Here is a 17,111-nt window from a genome sequence, read left to right as displayed (position 1 = left end):
TATCAGCCAGATCCTCAGTGAAAAGGAATCCGTCATCGAATCAGAGGACGACGAGGATGTGGAAATGTCACACGGATAACTTTTGTATGGATCAGATGAATCGGACGTCGACGACGATGATTGGAGATGAGCAAAATGGAAAGCTCATTGTGTGATGACGGTTCAGACACATTCATGGATTCATTATAAAACCGAAGATTATCAAGACACTTATCCAGATCTATAGGAACATATTGAACAAAAGACAATAGATTTGCATGCTCATTTTCCAAACTTCTCAACACATTGCTATTAATACACATGGATGACAACCATTTCATTTACGAGACAGATATATCTGATTATCATGATTATGTTGTTATACATTGTCAACAATTTTGTCATATTATGATAATGTCAATAAATCACTATATTGTAATTAAAACGTAGCCTCGACTTATTTTACATTTACATGTATATTCCAAGAATAGCCTGGTGTTGGCGCAGTGGTTAGGGCAGCGGCTTGGGATCCAAAAGGTCCTGAGTTCAAGCCCCGTTCGGCCACTGAATTAACACACCAGGGGGTTGACTCAGCCTGTCATCCTTCCGAGGTCGGCGAAGTGAGTATCAGTGTACTGGGCCGGTGTATACCCCGGTTAAATAGGTGTACCATATCCCTGTGTCGTAAGAGGCGACCAGGGTTGCGTCAGGAAGGGCATCCGGCGTAAAATATGTGCCAAATCACTATGCGGATCATACGGATGATCCGCTGTGGCGACCCCCTAACGGGAGCAGCCGAAGGAAGAAGAAGAAGATGTATATTCCAAGAATCATCGGAAATTGCAATATTTTCCAAGTAACCCCATGTATACTCTTTTTCTTTCCTTACTCTGCAAAATATAAACCGTTTTGTGTGATTATTTTTGCACATGAAAGGGGAATGATAGTTCTTCAAAGTAGTACATTTGTTTTGTAAATAATCCTCTTGAAAACTTCAGGATTGGAAAAAATACACAAAAAAATATAAGATGATAAAACGTGCTGGTAAGTAAAATTGGGGTTAATCATTTGAATCAGGCTAATCCAACTTTTTTGAAGTCAAATTGAGAAAGGGAATAGTTCATAGAATCCGGCCAGTGATAAGCTTTAGCATGATATCTCATTTTGAGTGTAGCTATTGGGCTTGAGTCGAAATTAATTACTTATAAAGTCCGTTCGGAATGTTTACAAAACGAAATGCGTTCATGGGAAATTATAGGGTACCCCTATAAAAACGCGATTTGTGGAAAACTGTCCAAGTGGATTTTTATCAGACCAGCATATTCGAATTCTACAGACATTTTCACTCGAGAAACAACTCTCAGACCTTTTGGCAAACAAAACACAAATAAACCTTTGTGGGCTCTTGGGCTAAGAAAGAAGATTGCTAAACTCAGAATGTAAATAAATGGTTTTCTCCATTTTTATACAATATTATGGTCTCCTAATTACCTCCGCCACCGAAGGTTATGTTTTCACAACTATGTTTGTTACTAGCAAAATCAAAGATTTTTCAAGTATATTGGTTAGTCGATTTTATTATTTGGTTTGGTTTTATTAAATTAGCAAATTTGGTCAATTAATTCAACCACAAATTATTTTTGAGATCAACTTCTTTCTCTGGATTTTGCAAGTGTAGTGCTCTGCATGATGTCTTCTTGTTTGTTTGTTTGTTTGTTTGTTTGTTTGCCTGTATACAGGATATGTCAAAAGGCTGTGGACGGATCCGGATGAAATTTTGTGGACAGGTTCACAGTGTGTGACAAGGACAAACTGATTATATTTTGGTAAAGATCTGGATCCGACTTCAATAATTTTTTAAGTGATTCTTCACAATTGAGAGATAGGGCCAAAAACGATATCTCAAAAACTTGTGGTCGGATTCGGGTGAAACTTGGTGGTCATGTTGGGTGTGACAAGTAAGAAATGATTCAATTTTGGTGATGATCCGGATCTGATATTTTTAAGTGATTCTTCACCATTGAGATAGGGCTAAACCGATATAGAGCACGATATCTCAAAATGTTGTAGACAGGTTGGGTGTGTGACCACGACGAATTGATTCGATTTTGGTGAAGATCCGAATCCGGATCTGACTACTAGAATTTTTAAAGTGATTCTTCACCATTGAGAGATAGGGCTCAAGATCAATATGTAGCATGGTATTTCAAAAATGTATTGGGCCAGATATGTTCTCATGAATCGGGCATTATGGGGCAGAGGTATGCGCTCTCTTGTCGTATGGGTACGGGCTTTGTGCGGTTGTGCCATCCATCGTATGGCCCTGGACTGTGTGCAGTCCATTGTATGGCTCTGGGCTTTGCACAGTCTGCCGTATGCCTTGGAGCTTTGTGCCGTCCGTCGTATGGCTCTAGGCTTTTTGCGGTTGTTTCTTCCATCCTCTGGTTCCTGGCTTTGTGTGGTTGTGTTATCCATCATCTCGCTTCAGGATTTGTGCCATCCTTCGTCTGTCTCCGGGCTTTGTGCTGGATTGAATGATGGATGCATGTCAAAGGTATAGTTCATGAAGGGTGAAATTTCCCAAGATGCAAAATCATCTACTTTTTCATTTGCTGTCTTTATCCTGTTTTTATTACCTCACAGGTGACTGGATAAAATGTAATGACACAAACATGGAAGTGGTCTGCGAGCAGGATGTTCACCAGCTCTGTGGTGTTGAAAGCCCTCACACTGCCTGTGTATTCCTCTACGTCTCAGAGCCCACAGGAATGGGTGGTACAATGAAATAAACCAATTACTCTTGTAAAGTTTGTTTGATCATTCCTTTTCTTCTTTCACCATCATTATTTGTTTTCCTTGTTGGGGGAGGGGGGCATGAAACGAGATACAGGATAAATGAAAGGCGTGTCTGATCAGCGCTGCCTTTTATCCTCCAGTTGCAAGATTATAAATCCATGGCTATGAGAGAAAAGCTTTGGACTTGACTCTGTCATCCCTTTAATCATGTGTTACCAGAGCAATGCCATTGCCAGAGTTCATTGTGATTAAAAATCATTTATGATTAATTTTTTTTTAATAATTGGTGATGTCACATCTCGTTTTGATTGTCGAGAACGGGTATCAAGTGGTAATTTCTTGAAGATTGTTGGACAATTGCACAATTATATAATCATTTCTGTTTTTGATTTGTGTCTAGATGTGATTGTATGATATTGTCATTAAATTTAATTTTAAAATTGGACGAGTCATAAAGCAACGCTCATTTACATCCAAGGGTTGCCGAGTTCAAACTGTCCCAGTACTGTTGCTTTATAAGTGTGCGTGTTTCGATTACAAACTCAACACTGAGCTGCTACCTACTGGTATTTTGTTCGGTATATTGATTATTTTTCATTTGAAATTGCTTGTTAGAGCATCAGAAAGAGCTCTCTGGTGCAGATGTTCAGGATACTGAACCAATAACCAGAGAAAAGGTGGTTATGTGGTAATCTATTATGACTCCACTGTCAAATCAGATCACAAGTTACACAAATTATCTTTTTAATTTCATGTCATAGCTGCCACTTCATTAAATCTTAAATATTCTGTCATAATATATTGTTATGGGAATCCACCGCGTTCGGCGTGCGGACGACCGTTCTAGCCAAATCGCGGCCGTGCGTCCACCGAAGGCCGCAATCAAGTCGTGACTTTCCCGACCAACCCCGCAATCCAGTCACGGATGCCTTAACGCATCATAAACTAGCCAATTATTCTGTCCACGCGCTACAGGGTCGATCGCCGAATTATCGATATACCTAATTATTACCGCCGTCAGAAATACCGGGAGTTTATACCTCGACGGGACTTGTACGAAAATGAGCCGCTGAAGCGTGCTCGTTTCGTGTGCAAAGCCTAGCGGTTTGAAATCGCCAAATCCCGTCAGACCAAATGATCACTTTTATCGGCCTTAATAGCCAGTTAATTCCCAATACGTGCCATGGCAGTCAATACAGGAAAGGGACGCAACAAGCAGGTTCACGTTCAACAATGGGGGCATTTATTTTCAGTAGGCATGCAGTCAATGAATGAGTAGATGGGGACAAGATACGAGATGGGGACAGCCGTTTTGCGGCTGATTTGCATAAACGGATCAAAACGGGCTTTGCCTTGGAAAAAGCCAGCCAATCGGAACGTCCGTGTACAGACAGCCTACAGCCGAGTTCCATTCGGAATGTACAAGCACGTACTTACTCACAATTCTACTTAGAGACAAGGCGCCACCGACTTTCATACAAAAACCCAAGAAAGAAAAGACACGGGCTCGTAAGCCTTTAATATTCCTCAGAGCCGGGATGACCGAAGGGTCTCCGAGAGGCCAGGTAGGTTAATCGATGGTCTTCGGATCGGCGACCCCCAGTGTCTCCATTCGGTCCGGTGCGTCACGAACGCGCCAGTCGCTTGGGCGGCTTGATGAGCAGCTTGTACGGCTGCTTGGTCGGCCTCGGTGGCCCGGCTTCGTCGCAGCCCCTTTTTGGCGAGCCTGGCCGGCGACGCTTCGGAGGAGCGAACAGGTCCCTTGCTCTTTCAGAGTTGATGCTCCTCTAGACCCCGTTCACTCCTCGGCGTCGCCCGACCGTATCAGGGCTGTCTGCCCGGACCCCCCACGCTCCGATGCTGCCGCTAGCTCCGACGACTCCAAGCTCCACCGGTGAATGACCCGTGTACAATGACGAACAACCACCTCCGCTCGCCAGCTTCACCACCAACTGCTCGTGTCGGCGTCCCATCGCGCCTTTTTATAACCCCGAGGGGAGAAGCCGCTGTAGGATTCGCCACCCGAAATCGGCGCCTTCCCCCTTTCACCTTTGAACCTTCAACCCAGGCTGGCTCTGCCCCTTTCAGCTCTGATTGGCTGGCTTTTTCCACGGCAGAGCCCGTTTTGATCCGTTTATGCAAATCAGCCGTTTCATGGTTGTCTGCACACGGACGTTCCGATTGGCTGGCTTTTTCCAAGGCAAAGCCCGTTTTGATCCGTTTATGCAAATCAGCCGCAAAACGGCTGACTGCACACGGAGGCTGGAATGTGGTTCCTCCTGTCGCGCCGCGAGTTCGTATCGACGGCACTTTGCCGCTGTCGCTCAGGCGGGCGTGATGGTGTCGTGATGTTGATGGCACTGTGGTGGGGATGGCATGGTTGCTGAGTTGTTGGCGTTGTGGTGGAGATGGCGTGTTTGTTGAGTTGTTGGCATTGTGTTGTTGTTGTTGGCAGGCAGCTTGGCTGTAGAGTTGTTGTTGAGGAGATGTTCGTTTAAATTAAAAGATAGAAAAAGAATAACGGCTAAGTCAAAGATTCACAGCCCGGCACACAAATAATTCCCTTTACACATCGGTGGGGGATTCCTATCCTGAAACACTTAGTTTTTGAAATAACTGATATCTGGGGAACCTGAATGGTGTTCTGTGAATTTCCACCACCATAACACTATGTAAAGATTACAAAGCACCAAACTTGTTCCCACTGAATGGTCCGATTGCTATCCTGAGGGAGACCCATCTGACATGCTTTTGCATGTCCATATATGTATTGTTATGATTATCGGGATCGGTGAATTGATTTAATAGTACAGATAGGATTTAATAGTACAGATAGGACAGGTGTCAGGTCAGGCCAGATTAGATATGCGACTTGCTACAGGTATCATGTAAACGCGTACTAACCTGTTCCATGGTCGGGTTGTCGGTGACTAAACAGTCTCCCCCACCAGGTTTTTTGGTGAGGAGGGTGTTTGGATATGGACACCCAGCAGGATTAAAAACAAAACCTGTCAAAGGGCGGAGGAGCTCCTTGTGAGCCAACGGCCATCCATATCTCGTGCCCAACTTTGTCTGCGGACATTCTCCTGCAGTTGGGTTACTTCTTATTAGGAGGTTGGTGGCAGGATTTGCACTCCGGCCAACGTAAATCCCTTCATTCCGCAAAGAAATCTGAAAACCCACTTCGTGGGAGTACCTCCTGTGCAGCTTCCCTTCGCAGGGCAGCTCACCGGATGACAGGATTGGGGCAAAGCTTTCAGGACCCCCAATCTTTGATGATAGGGAAACCACAGGGTAACATTCCCGGGTCAGATTGCAGGAGAGTGTGTCTGACTGGTGCCGAGGTGTCGTCCACCAGACAGTGGTCTCCTTGGGTTAACCTGAGGCGGTCCCTTCGGGTGGGTGCCTGAAATGTCCTATCCCGAAGAGAGGATGATCACCTGTCTCTGTTATCATCTGAGCTCAAGCGTTTGGACATGGGGATTGCAGCTCTCTCTGAGGTTCAGAGACCGGATTGCGGTGAGATCATGGTGGGTGGTTACACGTATTGTTGGTCTGGTAGCTCTGATGGTTACCATTCCCAAGGAGTTGCTGAAGCTGTGTCCAATAAGCTGACTCCAATGACAATTGAGGTCAACGAGCGTATTATGAGATTAAGGATTCGTCACTCCATAGGTGTCATTTCCCTGGTCTCTGTTTGTGTTCCGACTGAGGTGAGTGATCTCACCGTGAAGGATGCATTCTACGCCACGCTCGAGTCTGTGGTTGATCAGAGCCCCAGACGAGATACACTTCTTGTCTTGGGGGATTTCAATGCATCGACTGGAACTGATAGGGATGGTTATGAGACGTGTTTTGGTTCCCATGGGTCAGGAACTATGAACCAGAATAGCACGAAGTTCCTTGACTTTGCAAGAAGTCATGGACTTGGGGTGGCCGGTTCATGGTTTGAGCACCCACAAGCTGATCGCTGGACTTGGTATTCCAACGCTGGCAGTGTGGCAAAGGAGATTGACCATGTCCTCGTTGATGGTCGATGGAGGATGATCCAGAACTACAGGGTCTACCTGAGTACTCAGTTCCTCAATACTGATCACTGCCTTGAAGCAACTCTGAAGTTGCACCTTAAATCTGGGAGAATGGTACCATCCCAGCCAAGGCTGGATGTTGGCAAGCTCAAGTATGAGAGGGTAGCTAAGGAGTTTGCGAACAGGCTGAGTGGAGATTTGAGGAGTCTGGGTGCTTTCGGAGGTCCTGAAGAGTTGTGGAGTGCCGTCAAGACCACTGTCGTTGATGTTGCGGGTGGATGTCTTGGAACTCACCGTATGGCAAAGAAGAATTTTGTCTCTCAAGGGACACTGGATAGCATTGACCAGAGTCGCAGGGCCAGGCTGAATAGCAGAGCTGAGCTGTTAAACTGTACGTGCGCTAAAGGTGGACAAGGAGGCCTATGTGCGATGAATCTGTGAGGGGGAGAGCATCACCTGTGGTCAAGGGATTCTCGTCCTGCTTACGGGGGAATTCGCGCATTGCGTTCATTCAAGCGCATCCCTCGGTGTACTGCAGTTAGAGCAGAGGGTGGAAGGCTCTTGTCAGAGGGTCCGAAGTGAAGGCCCGCTGGGCCGGTTACTTTGAGCGGTTGTACCAGACTGATCCACCAGCTGTCGAGTTGGACGTCAGGGGTGTTACAATCCCTGTTGCTGACCCTCCAATCAACTGTGGTCCACCTTCGCTTGTGGAAACACAGGCTGTGGTGGACCGAGTGAAATGGGGGTAAAGCTCCAGGGATCTGTGGCATCCATGCTGAACTTCTCAAGGCTGGTGGAAGTGTTGCACTCGTGTCGTTGCATGCAGTTCTGTGCTCTGCCTGGAGCACAGGTATCATCCCAACTGACTGGAAGAGGAGCCTTGTTGTCCCTCTCTGGAAAAGGAAGGGTGATCGCCAAGACTGCACCAACTACCGAGGGGTGATGCTGCTCTCAGTGCTAGGCAAGGTCTTTGCTTGGATAATTCTTGATAGGGTTTGACACCATCTGCTTGAGCACCAGCGTCCAGAGCAGTCAGGCTTTAAACCAAAGAGGTCAATGATTGATCGTATCCTTGCTCTTCGGGTCCTCACCGAACGCAGACGAGAGTTTCGGCAGGGGCTGCTTGCAGCCTATGTTGATCTCTGTAAAGCGTTCGATTCAGTGAATCGGGATGCCCTCTGGAAGATTCTTGGTCTTCGTGGGGTGCCACCAAAACTTATCGATCTGATGTCTGAACTCTACTCTGGTACTGAGAGTGCTGTGAGATGTGATGGTGCCATCTCTGACTTATTTCCAGTTGTTACTGGAGTTAGTCAGGGGTGTGTACTGGCACCCCCACTTTTCAGCACTTGTATGGACTGGATTCTTGGTCGGATGTCAGAGAGATTAAGCTGCGGTACATCACTTGTGAATGTCAAGATCTCTCACCTTGATTTCGCAGATGATGCAGCCATCTACAGTGGGGAGAACAAGTATTTGATACACTGCCGATTTTGCAGGTTTTCCCACTTACAAAGCACGAAGAAGTCTGTAAATTTTTATCAGAGGTACACTTCAACTGTGAAAGACGGAATCGAAAACAAAAATCCTGAAAATCACATTGTATGATTTTTTAAATAATTAATTTGCATTTTATTGCATGAAATAAGTATTTGATCACCGACCAACCAGTAAGAATTCCAGCTCTCACAGACCTGTTAGTTTTGTCTTTAAGAAGCCCTTCCATTCTCCACTCATTACCTGTATTAACTGCACCTGTTTGAACTCGTTATCTGCATAAAAGACAGCTGTCCACACTCAGTCAATCAGACTCCAACCTCTCCACAATGGGCAAGACCAGAGAGCTGTCTAAGGACATCAGGGACAAAATTGTAGACTTGCACAATGCTGGGATGGGCTGCAGGACAATAGGCAAGCAGCTTGGTGAGCAGGCAACAACTGTTGGCGCAATTATTAGAAAATGGAAGAAGTTCAAGATAAGTCAATTTCCCTCGGTCTGGGGCTCCATGCAAGATCTCACCTCGTGGAGCCTCAATGATCATGAGAAAGGTGAGGGATCAGCCCAGAACTACACGGCAGGGCCTGGTCAATGACCTGAGGAGAGCTGGGACCACAGTATCAAAGAAAACCATAAGTAACACACTACGCCGTCATGGATTAAAATCCTGCAGCGCACGCAAGGTCCCTCTGCTCAAGCCAGCGCATGTCCAGGCCTGTCTGAAGTTTGCCAATGAGCATCTGGATGATCCAAAGGAGGAATAGCAGAAGGTCATGTGGTCTGATGAGACCAAAATAGAGCTTTTTGGTTTAAACTCCACTCGCCGTGTTTGGAGGAAGAAGAAGGATGAGTACAACCCCAAGAACACCATCCCAACTGTGAAGCATGGAGGTGGAAACATCATTCTTTGGGGATGCTTTTCTGCAAAGGGGACATGACGACTGCACCGTATTGAGGGGAGGATGGGGCCATGTATCGTGAGATCTTGGCCAACAACCTCCTTCCCTCAACAAGAGCATTGAAGATGGGGCGTGGCTGGGTCCTCCAGCATGACAACGACCCGAAACACACAGCCAGGGCAACTAAGGAGTGGCTCCGTAAGAAGCATCTCAAGGTCCTGGAATGGCCTAGGCAGTCTCCAGACCAGAACCCAATAGAAAATCTTTGGAGGGAGCTGAAAGTCTGTGTTGCCCAGCGACAGCCCCGAAACCTGAAGGATCTGGAGAAGATCTGTATGGAGGAGTGGGCCAGAATCCCTGCTGCAGTCTTTGCAAACCTGGTTAAGAACTACAGGAAACGTCTGATCTCTGTAATTGCAAACAAAGGTTTCTGTACCAAATATTAAGTTCTGCTTTTCTGATGTATCAAATACTTATTTCATTCAATAAAATGCTAATTAACTATTTAAAAATCATACAATGTGATTTTCAGGATTTTTGTTTTAGATTCCGTCTTTCACAGTTGAAGTGTACCTATGATTAAAATTACACACCTCTACGTGCTTTGTAAGTGGGAAAGCCTGCAAAATCGGCAGTGTATCAAATACTTGTTCTCCCCACTGTATGTGGAGACTTTGAGAATTTAGATATCCTTTTGGGGGCCCTCGAGGTGCTGAATGAGGAATCGGAGCCGCTGGGATTACGGGTTTCCTTGGTCAAAACTAAGATCCAGGCTGTCAATGACATCTTGGATGCCACTCTCCTGTCTGTGCCTGTTTGTGTTGAGGATGTTGAGGTCATGGAGAGATTCACTTACCTTGGCAGTGATATTCATGTCTCTGCCGGCTGTGAGTCAGAGGTCAATAGACATCTCTGTCGGGCCTGGGAAGTCATGGATTCACTGGATAATGGGGTGTGGCACTGCCGGTACCTGTGCGGGAGGACGACAGTCTGAGTCTTCAGGTCCTTGGTGCTTCCAGTCTTGCTCTATGGATGTGAGACTTGGACTCTGACCAATGATCTGAGATGGAGACTTAATTCCTTTGGTACCAGATCTCTTCGGAGAATCCTTGGCTATCGCTGGTCGGACTTTGTGTTCAACGAGCGGTTGCTGAGAGAAACTCAAATGAGATTTGTTACCTGCATATTCCATGAGCGTCAGCTGCGGCTGTATGGACATGTGGCTTGTTTTCCTGACACTGATCCTGCTCACCAGATTCTCAGCGAGGGAGTCTCGTGAGTGGAGGAGGCCAATGGGCCAACCACGTGCCTTGTGGTTGCAGCAGATTGATCGGCATCTCAAGGAGATGGGGATGGGCCAGGCATCTGGCTGGGGGATGGCCAGACGGAGGCCCCTGGAGTACCGGCGGAAAGTGGACGCAGCGACTCGCTGCTCTGGCGCATGCTCCCATTCCTGGCCTGACCTGATTGTATCGTGTAGCCTGGTCCGTGGACAGGTAGAAGCATCTCAATGGAACCAAGTTCGGGAATCTGTGAGCTTCAGTGTTGCATGTCACCACATGAGGAGTGGTGCAGTGTTGATTGGCTTAGGGAGTAAAATATAAGTTCCCCAGTGCATGATTGCCCTCTGTCATTTTCCTTCGATGTGTTTTTTTAAAATATTTCAAGCCATGCAGTAAAGCTGAGAAACGTGTCCCTGAAACGACAACAAACAAAAGCCCCACCTTCCTGGGTTTGGGGGCGAGCAGGCCATGTCCCTGATGCCTGGGGATATAGAGAGGATGGGCAGAGGATATAAAGAGCACCAGGAGGAGGCTGGGGATTGTAAGACAGGAGAGGCTGGCACTTCGCACGGGTGGATTGTGGAAGGCTTCCATCTGGAAAGGACAGGAGTTCAGCAGAGCACACACACGAGGTCGGTGTGAGGACCACACGAGGTAGGTGGCACCTCTTGAAGAGGAAGGCTGGGACATTTGGAGTGTGAAAAGCTGCTTGCGGATTGCCTGGCATACGTCTGCCCGGCTTCGAGTGACGACACCATTTTGCCTGTGTGTGCGCGTGCTGGTGTAGGGCCTCCATTCCGGTTCGACGGGGATCAGCTCTGACCCAAGCTTAGTACCAGTGTCCTCGGGGGGGGGGGGGGGGTTCTTTTCATTTTGGTCACCGCTTTGTATTTGTTTCCGTGTCCGTTATTTATTTATAAGTATCATTATTTCCTTTTGCATTATTCTCTTTGTAAATATTTGTGATTGCGCATTAAATGTGTTTATTTTGAAGAAATTGTATTCGTCCATTTGTAGTGGGGTTTGCGGATTAAACCCCCTGTGTGACCGTTCCATTCCCAGTCCTCCTTCGCCGTCCGCAATTGCCCCGTGTAACCGTTCCATTCCTAGTACTCCTTCCCCATCCGCTATTGCCCTCCGCCATGCCCTTCGATCATGTGTTCAAATCTCCGTCGATCAACGTGTCTGCCTCTTAATAAAGACCACTCGGCCGTCCCAGGGGGTTGGCGGTGTTCACCGCTCGGTACCACAATTTGGGTCGGGGGGTTAACTTGGGCAGGCAATGCCCGTGACAAATATATAATATTGTTGTGGGCCGGGGGTCGGTGGCCAGAACGACCGCAAAGTGGGGAAGTTGATGCCGTCTCCCACCAGACTCCCCAGAATTATAGGCCGTCGCTCGGATAACTCCGCGAGCCAGCGGGTCGATTAATCATTAATCGACCGTGAAACGCCAACATCTCGACCACGTGGCGTAGGGTTCATTATCTATATACAATATACCCAAGTAACCACACAGTCTTGGCTACCCAGGATTCACGCCCTCGGAACGTCTGGCCGAACCGGATCACTCTACCAGCTACGGTAGAGTATCAACTTCCAACTACCAACTCCGGCTCGGATGCAGTCGAGCGGGCCTGCCCAGGACGTTCCGGCTACGATGTACCAATTACCAGGGATGAATCCCCGTGTAAAGTCAGATACGAACCATGCTGGACCATTATAAGGAGGGACGGAAACAGACTGGGTTCATTTCTAATGAATTTATTTACAGCAAAATCAAAAGACAGAAGAGGCGACACTTGAACGAATACGCCAGAATTTACAATGATACAAGCACTTACACAGTTCTACTTAAAGACGGGCCCACACGCAGACACACACACAAAGGAAAGAAACCCAGAGTTATTTATTGGACCCTCCAGCCAATGAGATAGAGATGAGCTGGGGGTCAGAGTTCATGGTACCTGCCATCGTAGGAAAGCTTGCTCGGTAATGCGGCACCTCACGTGGCTAATGGTCATCGGGGCACGGTCAGGGAGTTCGTGCCAGGCTCGTGGCTCGTGACAGAACTTGCGTGGCGAATCGTCAGAGCTCCCAAACTCCTCTCCGTGCATGTACTGACCACGACTCCTTCTTTCCTCGCACCACCCGACTCAGCACAAAACACGACTCTTGGTAGGCTCCTCTCTGTGCACGTGCCGACCACCACTCCTTTTCAGACTCCTGTCCGTGCATGTGCCGACAAAACCTCTTTTCCGTACAGCCACCGTGACGCAAACTCTGCCACTCCACCACCGCAAACAAAACTCTCCCAACGCCAACACCAACCACCATCACACTCCGAGTCTCTGAGATAAATCTCCTCTCACCACGGGGAGGGGCCTTGGCGAGAATCATCTCGCTGTCCGTCCCTCATTGGCCTACGGCTGCACCCTACCGAGGTGGAGCCGTGGCCCTTGCAAGGAGACCCCATATTCTCCACGTGGCCATGTGGCCTCGCACGTACAGAGCAAGAGGGTCTGCCCTGAAAGGCCCACCGTACAAAAACTATCATTTGTGGGGCCCGAGGACCGGAACTGCAAGGCCCTCCTCTCGGCAAATCAAGGTACGAGCGGCCAACGGGCAGTGACAGAGCATGATGGGCTGGTTGGGTCGTGCAGATGGGATGATAGATGCAAGATGAGATGCAATAACCTAACTAGCCGTCACAACACACACACATTTAATCCTCCCACTAAACAAAAGGACGGGGTCCTGACTACACACGTACTTACCGGCATAACTAACTTTGGGACCTGCATGTTGAGTGCGCATGGTTTCCAAATTCGTAACAATATATTGTTGCGGGCCGGGGGTCGGGTGAGAAGACCACCGGGGGGGGGGGGAGGAGCTATCTCGGGTTCCCACCAGGCTCCCTGGAATTTCAGGCTCTTTGCCGGATCACTTTGCCGGATCAGATGCAGCTGAGCGACATTGCCAAGGATGTTCCGGCTAAAAGGAACGGATCGTTGGGAAGAAAGTCCCAGCAAAGTTAGGATGCTGGATCAATGAAAGAAAAGACAAAAAGGAGCTGGGAACATTTCTACTAATAATTTATTAACAGGCAGGTGAGGAAAGATATATGTGGCACAATGAATAGATTTTATTGTTGTATGTGAGCAGGGATAGGAAGAAAAGTGTGAGGTGCGATAATAAAGGCCCAGTCACACCTTGACGTTTTAGCCAGCAATGGCAACATATCAAAATGTATGTAAAATGCTGGCTTACGCTGAACTTTTGATGTTTTTTTTAAAGATTCGGACGTATTCCTAACGAGTTGGTCGTATGCATAACATATTAGTAACGGACACAGAACGTTTCGTTGTCTTATAGAACGTTGTTGTCTTATATAGATAACTTATACCAACGAATGCTTAGCCTGTTGTTGGCATTCACAACCTATGCCCAACGATAGTCTAACTTATGCATAGCGCGCTGCACATATCGTGGAAGATCACGTGGCGTAGCCTATTAAAGGGCTGCCACACAATGAGTCAAATCATAACAGCTGGATAAATGGAAGTGTCAACATCGCAGTCACACCTTGGCGATCTTGCCAACGTATGCCGACCTGTGAAAAATGCGTCTAAAATGTTGGCGCATGTCGAATACGGTATGGGTAAGTTTGATATACATGAATAGAATGCTAAAGTACGCTATCATAAGTCTTGAAATTTTAAACGTGTTAAAAATTTTACGACGTACTTCCCGTATGCCTCACACGTTCCGCATACGATGGGAATAAGTTGTACGCACGATATGTGATCGTTGGCACACGTCGACAAAAGTTACTTGTAAGTTACTCATAAGTCGAAACACGTCGAGGTAATGGTTCGCGTCAGTGTTCCAGACTCCCTGGTTTTTTTTTTCTTTGGTATGACGCTGATTTTGACACTTCGATTTATAGTGCGGTTATAATATAATATAATTAATAGGCTGCCGCTCAACGATTAAAATCATAACCGCACTAGAAATCGAAGTGTCAACATCACCGTCGTCATACCGAACCCCCCCCCCCCCCCAAAAAAAAACCAGGGAGTCTGGAACACTGACGCTAACCATTACCTTGACGTGTTTCAACTTATGAATAACGTGTGTGGATGCGTGTCAACGATCACGTAACGTGCCTACAACACGTTACTCATAGGTTAGAAATAAGTTTCGGGTACGCTAAACATTACCTCGACGCGTTTCGACTTATGATTAACTTACAAGTAACGTGTGTCGACGTGTGTCAACGATCGCATAACGTGCCTACAACTTATGGCCAGCGTAGCGGAACTTGTGAGTCATATGCTGGCATAAGTCGTAAAATTTCAAGCATGTTAAAATTTGAGGACAACCGCAAAGTACAACGATGAAAGCCAGCGTACTACGACGTATGGCAGTGTTTTTCAGTGTGCTCTCAATGTTTCCAAAACTTACCCATAACGTATTCGACGTGTGCCAGCGTTTTAGACAAATTTTTCAAAAATCGGCATAAGCTGGCTAAAACGTCAAGGTGTGACTGGGCCTTAACACAAGGCAACTTACAAAAGCAGACACAGAGCAGAGTTATCCTGATATACCAGGTCAGTCTAAAAAGTAACGGGACTGAGCCTGCTGTGTGCTCCACTTACACAACTTGAATGAACGGAGTACGTCACAGTCTTTCGCAACATTCCAGCAATATATATATACATATACATATATATATATATATATATACATATACATATATATATATATATATATATATATATATATATATATATATATATATGTATATGTATATATATATATATATATGTATATGTATATATATATATATATATATATATATATATATGTATATGTATATATATATATATATGATTGGTGATGGTCGACTGCGCTCATTGTGTGATTTTTTTTTTACAGGTCGTGCTTTCCACGTTGTCTAGTCTGAGTCGTCGTGCTACGAGTCGTGAACAGAGAGCCAATCTGAAGTTTCTTGCCAACCTAGGCAAAACACCTTCCGAATCCTTCGCAATGCTGCAGCAAGTCTACAAGGAAGAAACAGTCATATACACGTGCATTTGAATGGCACCATTGGTTCAAAGATGGACGGGAGGAGGTTGAAGACGATCCACGGTCTGGAAGACCTTCAACGAGCCGAACGGTGGACTACATCGAGTGTGTGAAGCAGATGGAGCACGCAGATCGTCGACTCATGGTGCGGATGATTGTTGAGGAACTTTTCATCAACAAGGACACCGTCTGGAGCATCATCACTGAAAATCTCGAAATGCGCAAGGTTTGCGCAAAGATGGTCCCCAAGCTGTTGTCTGAGAACCAGAAACAGCAAAGAGTCACTGTCTGTCAAGACATTATCAAGCGCCTCGAGGACGATCCAGACCTGCTCGGGAGAGTCATTACTGGCGATGAATCGTGGATATTCGAATACGATCCCGAGACCAACCGACAGAGTCGTCAGTGGAAAAGTCTGGAATCACCAAGACTAAAGAAAGCAAGGATGTCTAAGTCGAAGGTCAAGGTGATGCTCATCGCGTTTTTTGACATCAAGGGCATCGTCCACTTCGAGTTTCTTCCACAGGATCAAACAGTGAATCAGTCAGTGTACAAGGAGATCCTCCGTCGCCTCATGAGATCAGTCCGGGACAATAGGAGGGATCTGTGGGAGAACAACGCCTGCGTGCTTCACCATGACAATGCCCCTGCTCACAGTGCCCTGAGCATCCGACAGTTTCTGGCAGAGAGTAATGTGCCAACTCTGGAGCAACCCCAGTATTCGCCAGACTTGGCCCCTTGTGATTTTTTCCTATTCCCCGAGCTCAAGGGGACCCGATTTCCTGATGTGGAGGCCATCAAAAGAGCTGTGACGACGGAGCTCCGGAGGATTCCAGAAGAAGCCTTCCGGCGGTACATCGAGGCGTGGAAGAAGAGGATGGACAAGTGTGTGAGACTGGAGGGAAACTATTTTGAAGGGGACAAGCTGTGATTTCAATATATTTTTTGCAATAAAATTTCTGTGAAGTCAGTCCCGTTACTTTTTAGACGGACCTCGTAATTCTTGTACTCTCTTAACTTAAGTGAAGACAGGTGCTAACACACACACACACACACACACACACACACACACACACACACACACACACACACACACACACACACACACACACACACACACACACACACACACACACACACACACACACACACACACACACACACACACACACACACACACACACACACACCGATGAAGAGTTAATGAGAAGAAAGCGGAGAGGAGATGAGGCTAACGGTCTCTCAATACCTTGCTCGATTGACCCAGTACGTTTTCGGGGGATGCTCCGCCGGGCGATACCTCCCTGACAGCTGGCGCGTGGTCTCCCGCTTCGTGCAGTTAAGTGTCGATCCAGAGAATGGGGCGCGACCGTCAGGCATGAAGGAAGGACTATGGGCAGAGCCAGAAGCGAGTGGGCAGAGAAGGGTGGAGTCGGCAGCGAGTTGGTGAAGAGGGGCGGAGCCAGCAGGCGAATGGGCGGATTGTCGATCCCAGGACAGGACAGGACAGGACAGGACAGGACAGGACAGGAACCAC

General features: G+C 47.0%; 1 protein-coding gene across 1 annotated transcript in view; it reads left to right on the top strand.

Moving 5' to 3' along the window:
- The window catches only part of LOC147019399 (ubiquitin carboxyl-terminal hydrolase 14-like), a 203,105-nt gene extending 199,887 nt beyond the window's left edge, over positions 1-3,218 (top strand). The window contains exon 16 of the mRNA XM_085893825.1: positions 2,623-3,218. Within this exon, the coding sequence (XP_085749951.1) occupies positions 2,623-2,768 (146 nt within the window). The 3' untranslated portion in view covers positions 2,769-3,218. The remainder of the gene's footprint in view (positions 1-2,622) is intronic.
- Positions 3,219-17,111: the final 13,893 nt, after the last annotated feature.

Source organism: Eptatretus burgeri, chromosome 9, assembly GCF_056783735.1.
Source record: "Eptatretus burgeri isolate ZD-2024b chromosome 9, Ebu_testis_v1, whole genome shotgun sequence".
Taxonomy (NCBI): Eukaryota; Metazoa; Chordata; class Myxini; order Myxiniformes; family Myxinidae; genus Eptatretus; species Eptatretus burgeri.
The sequence above is the reverse complement of the archived record's forward strand: the minus strand, read 5'-3'. Positions and strand labels throughout refer to the sequence as shown.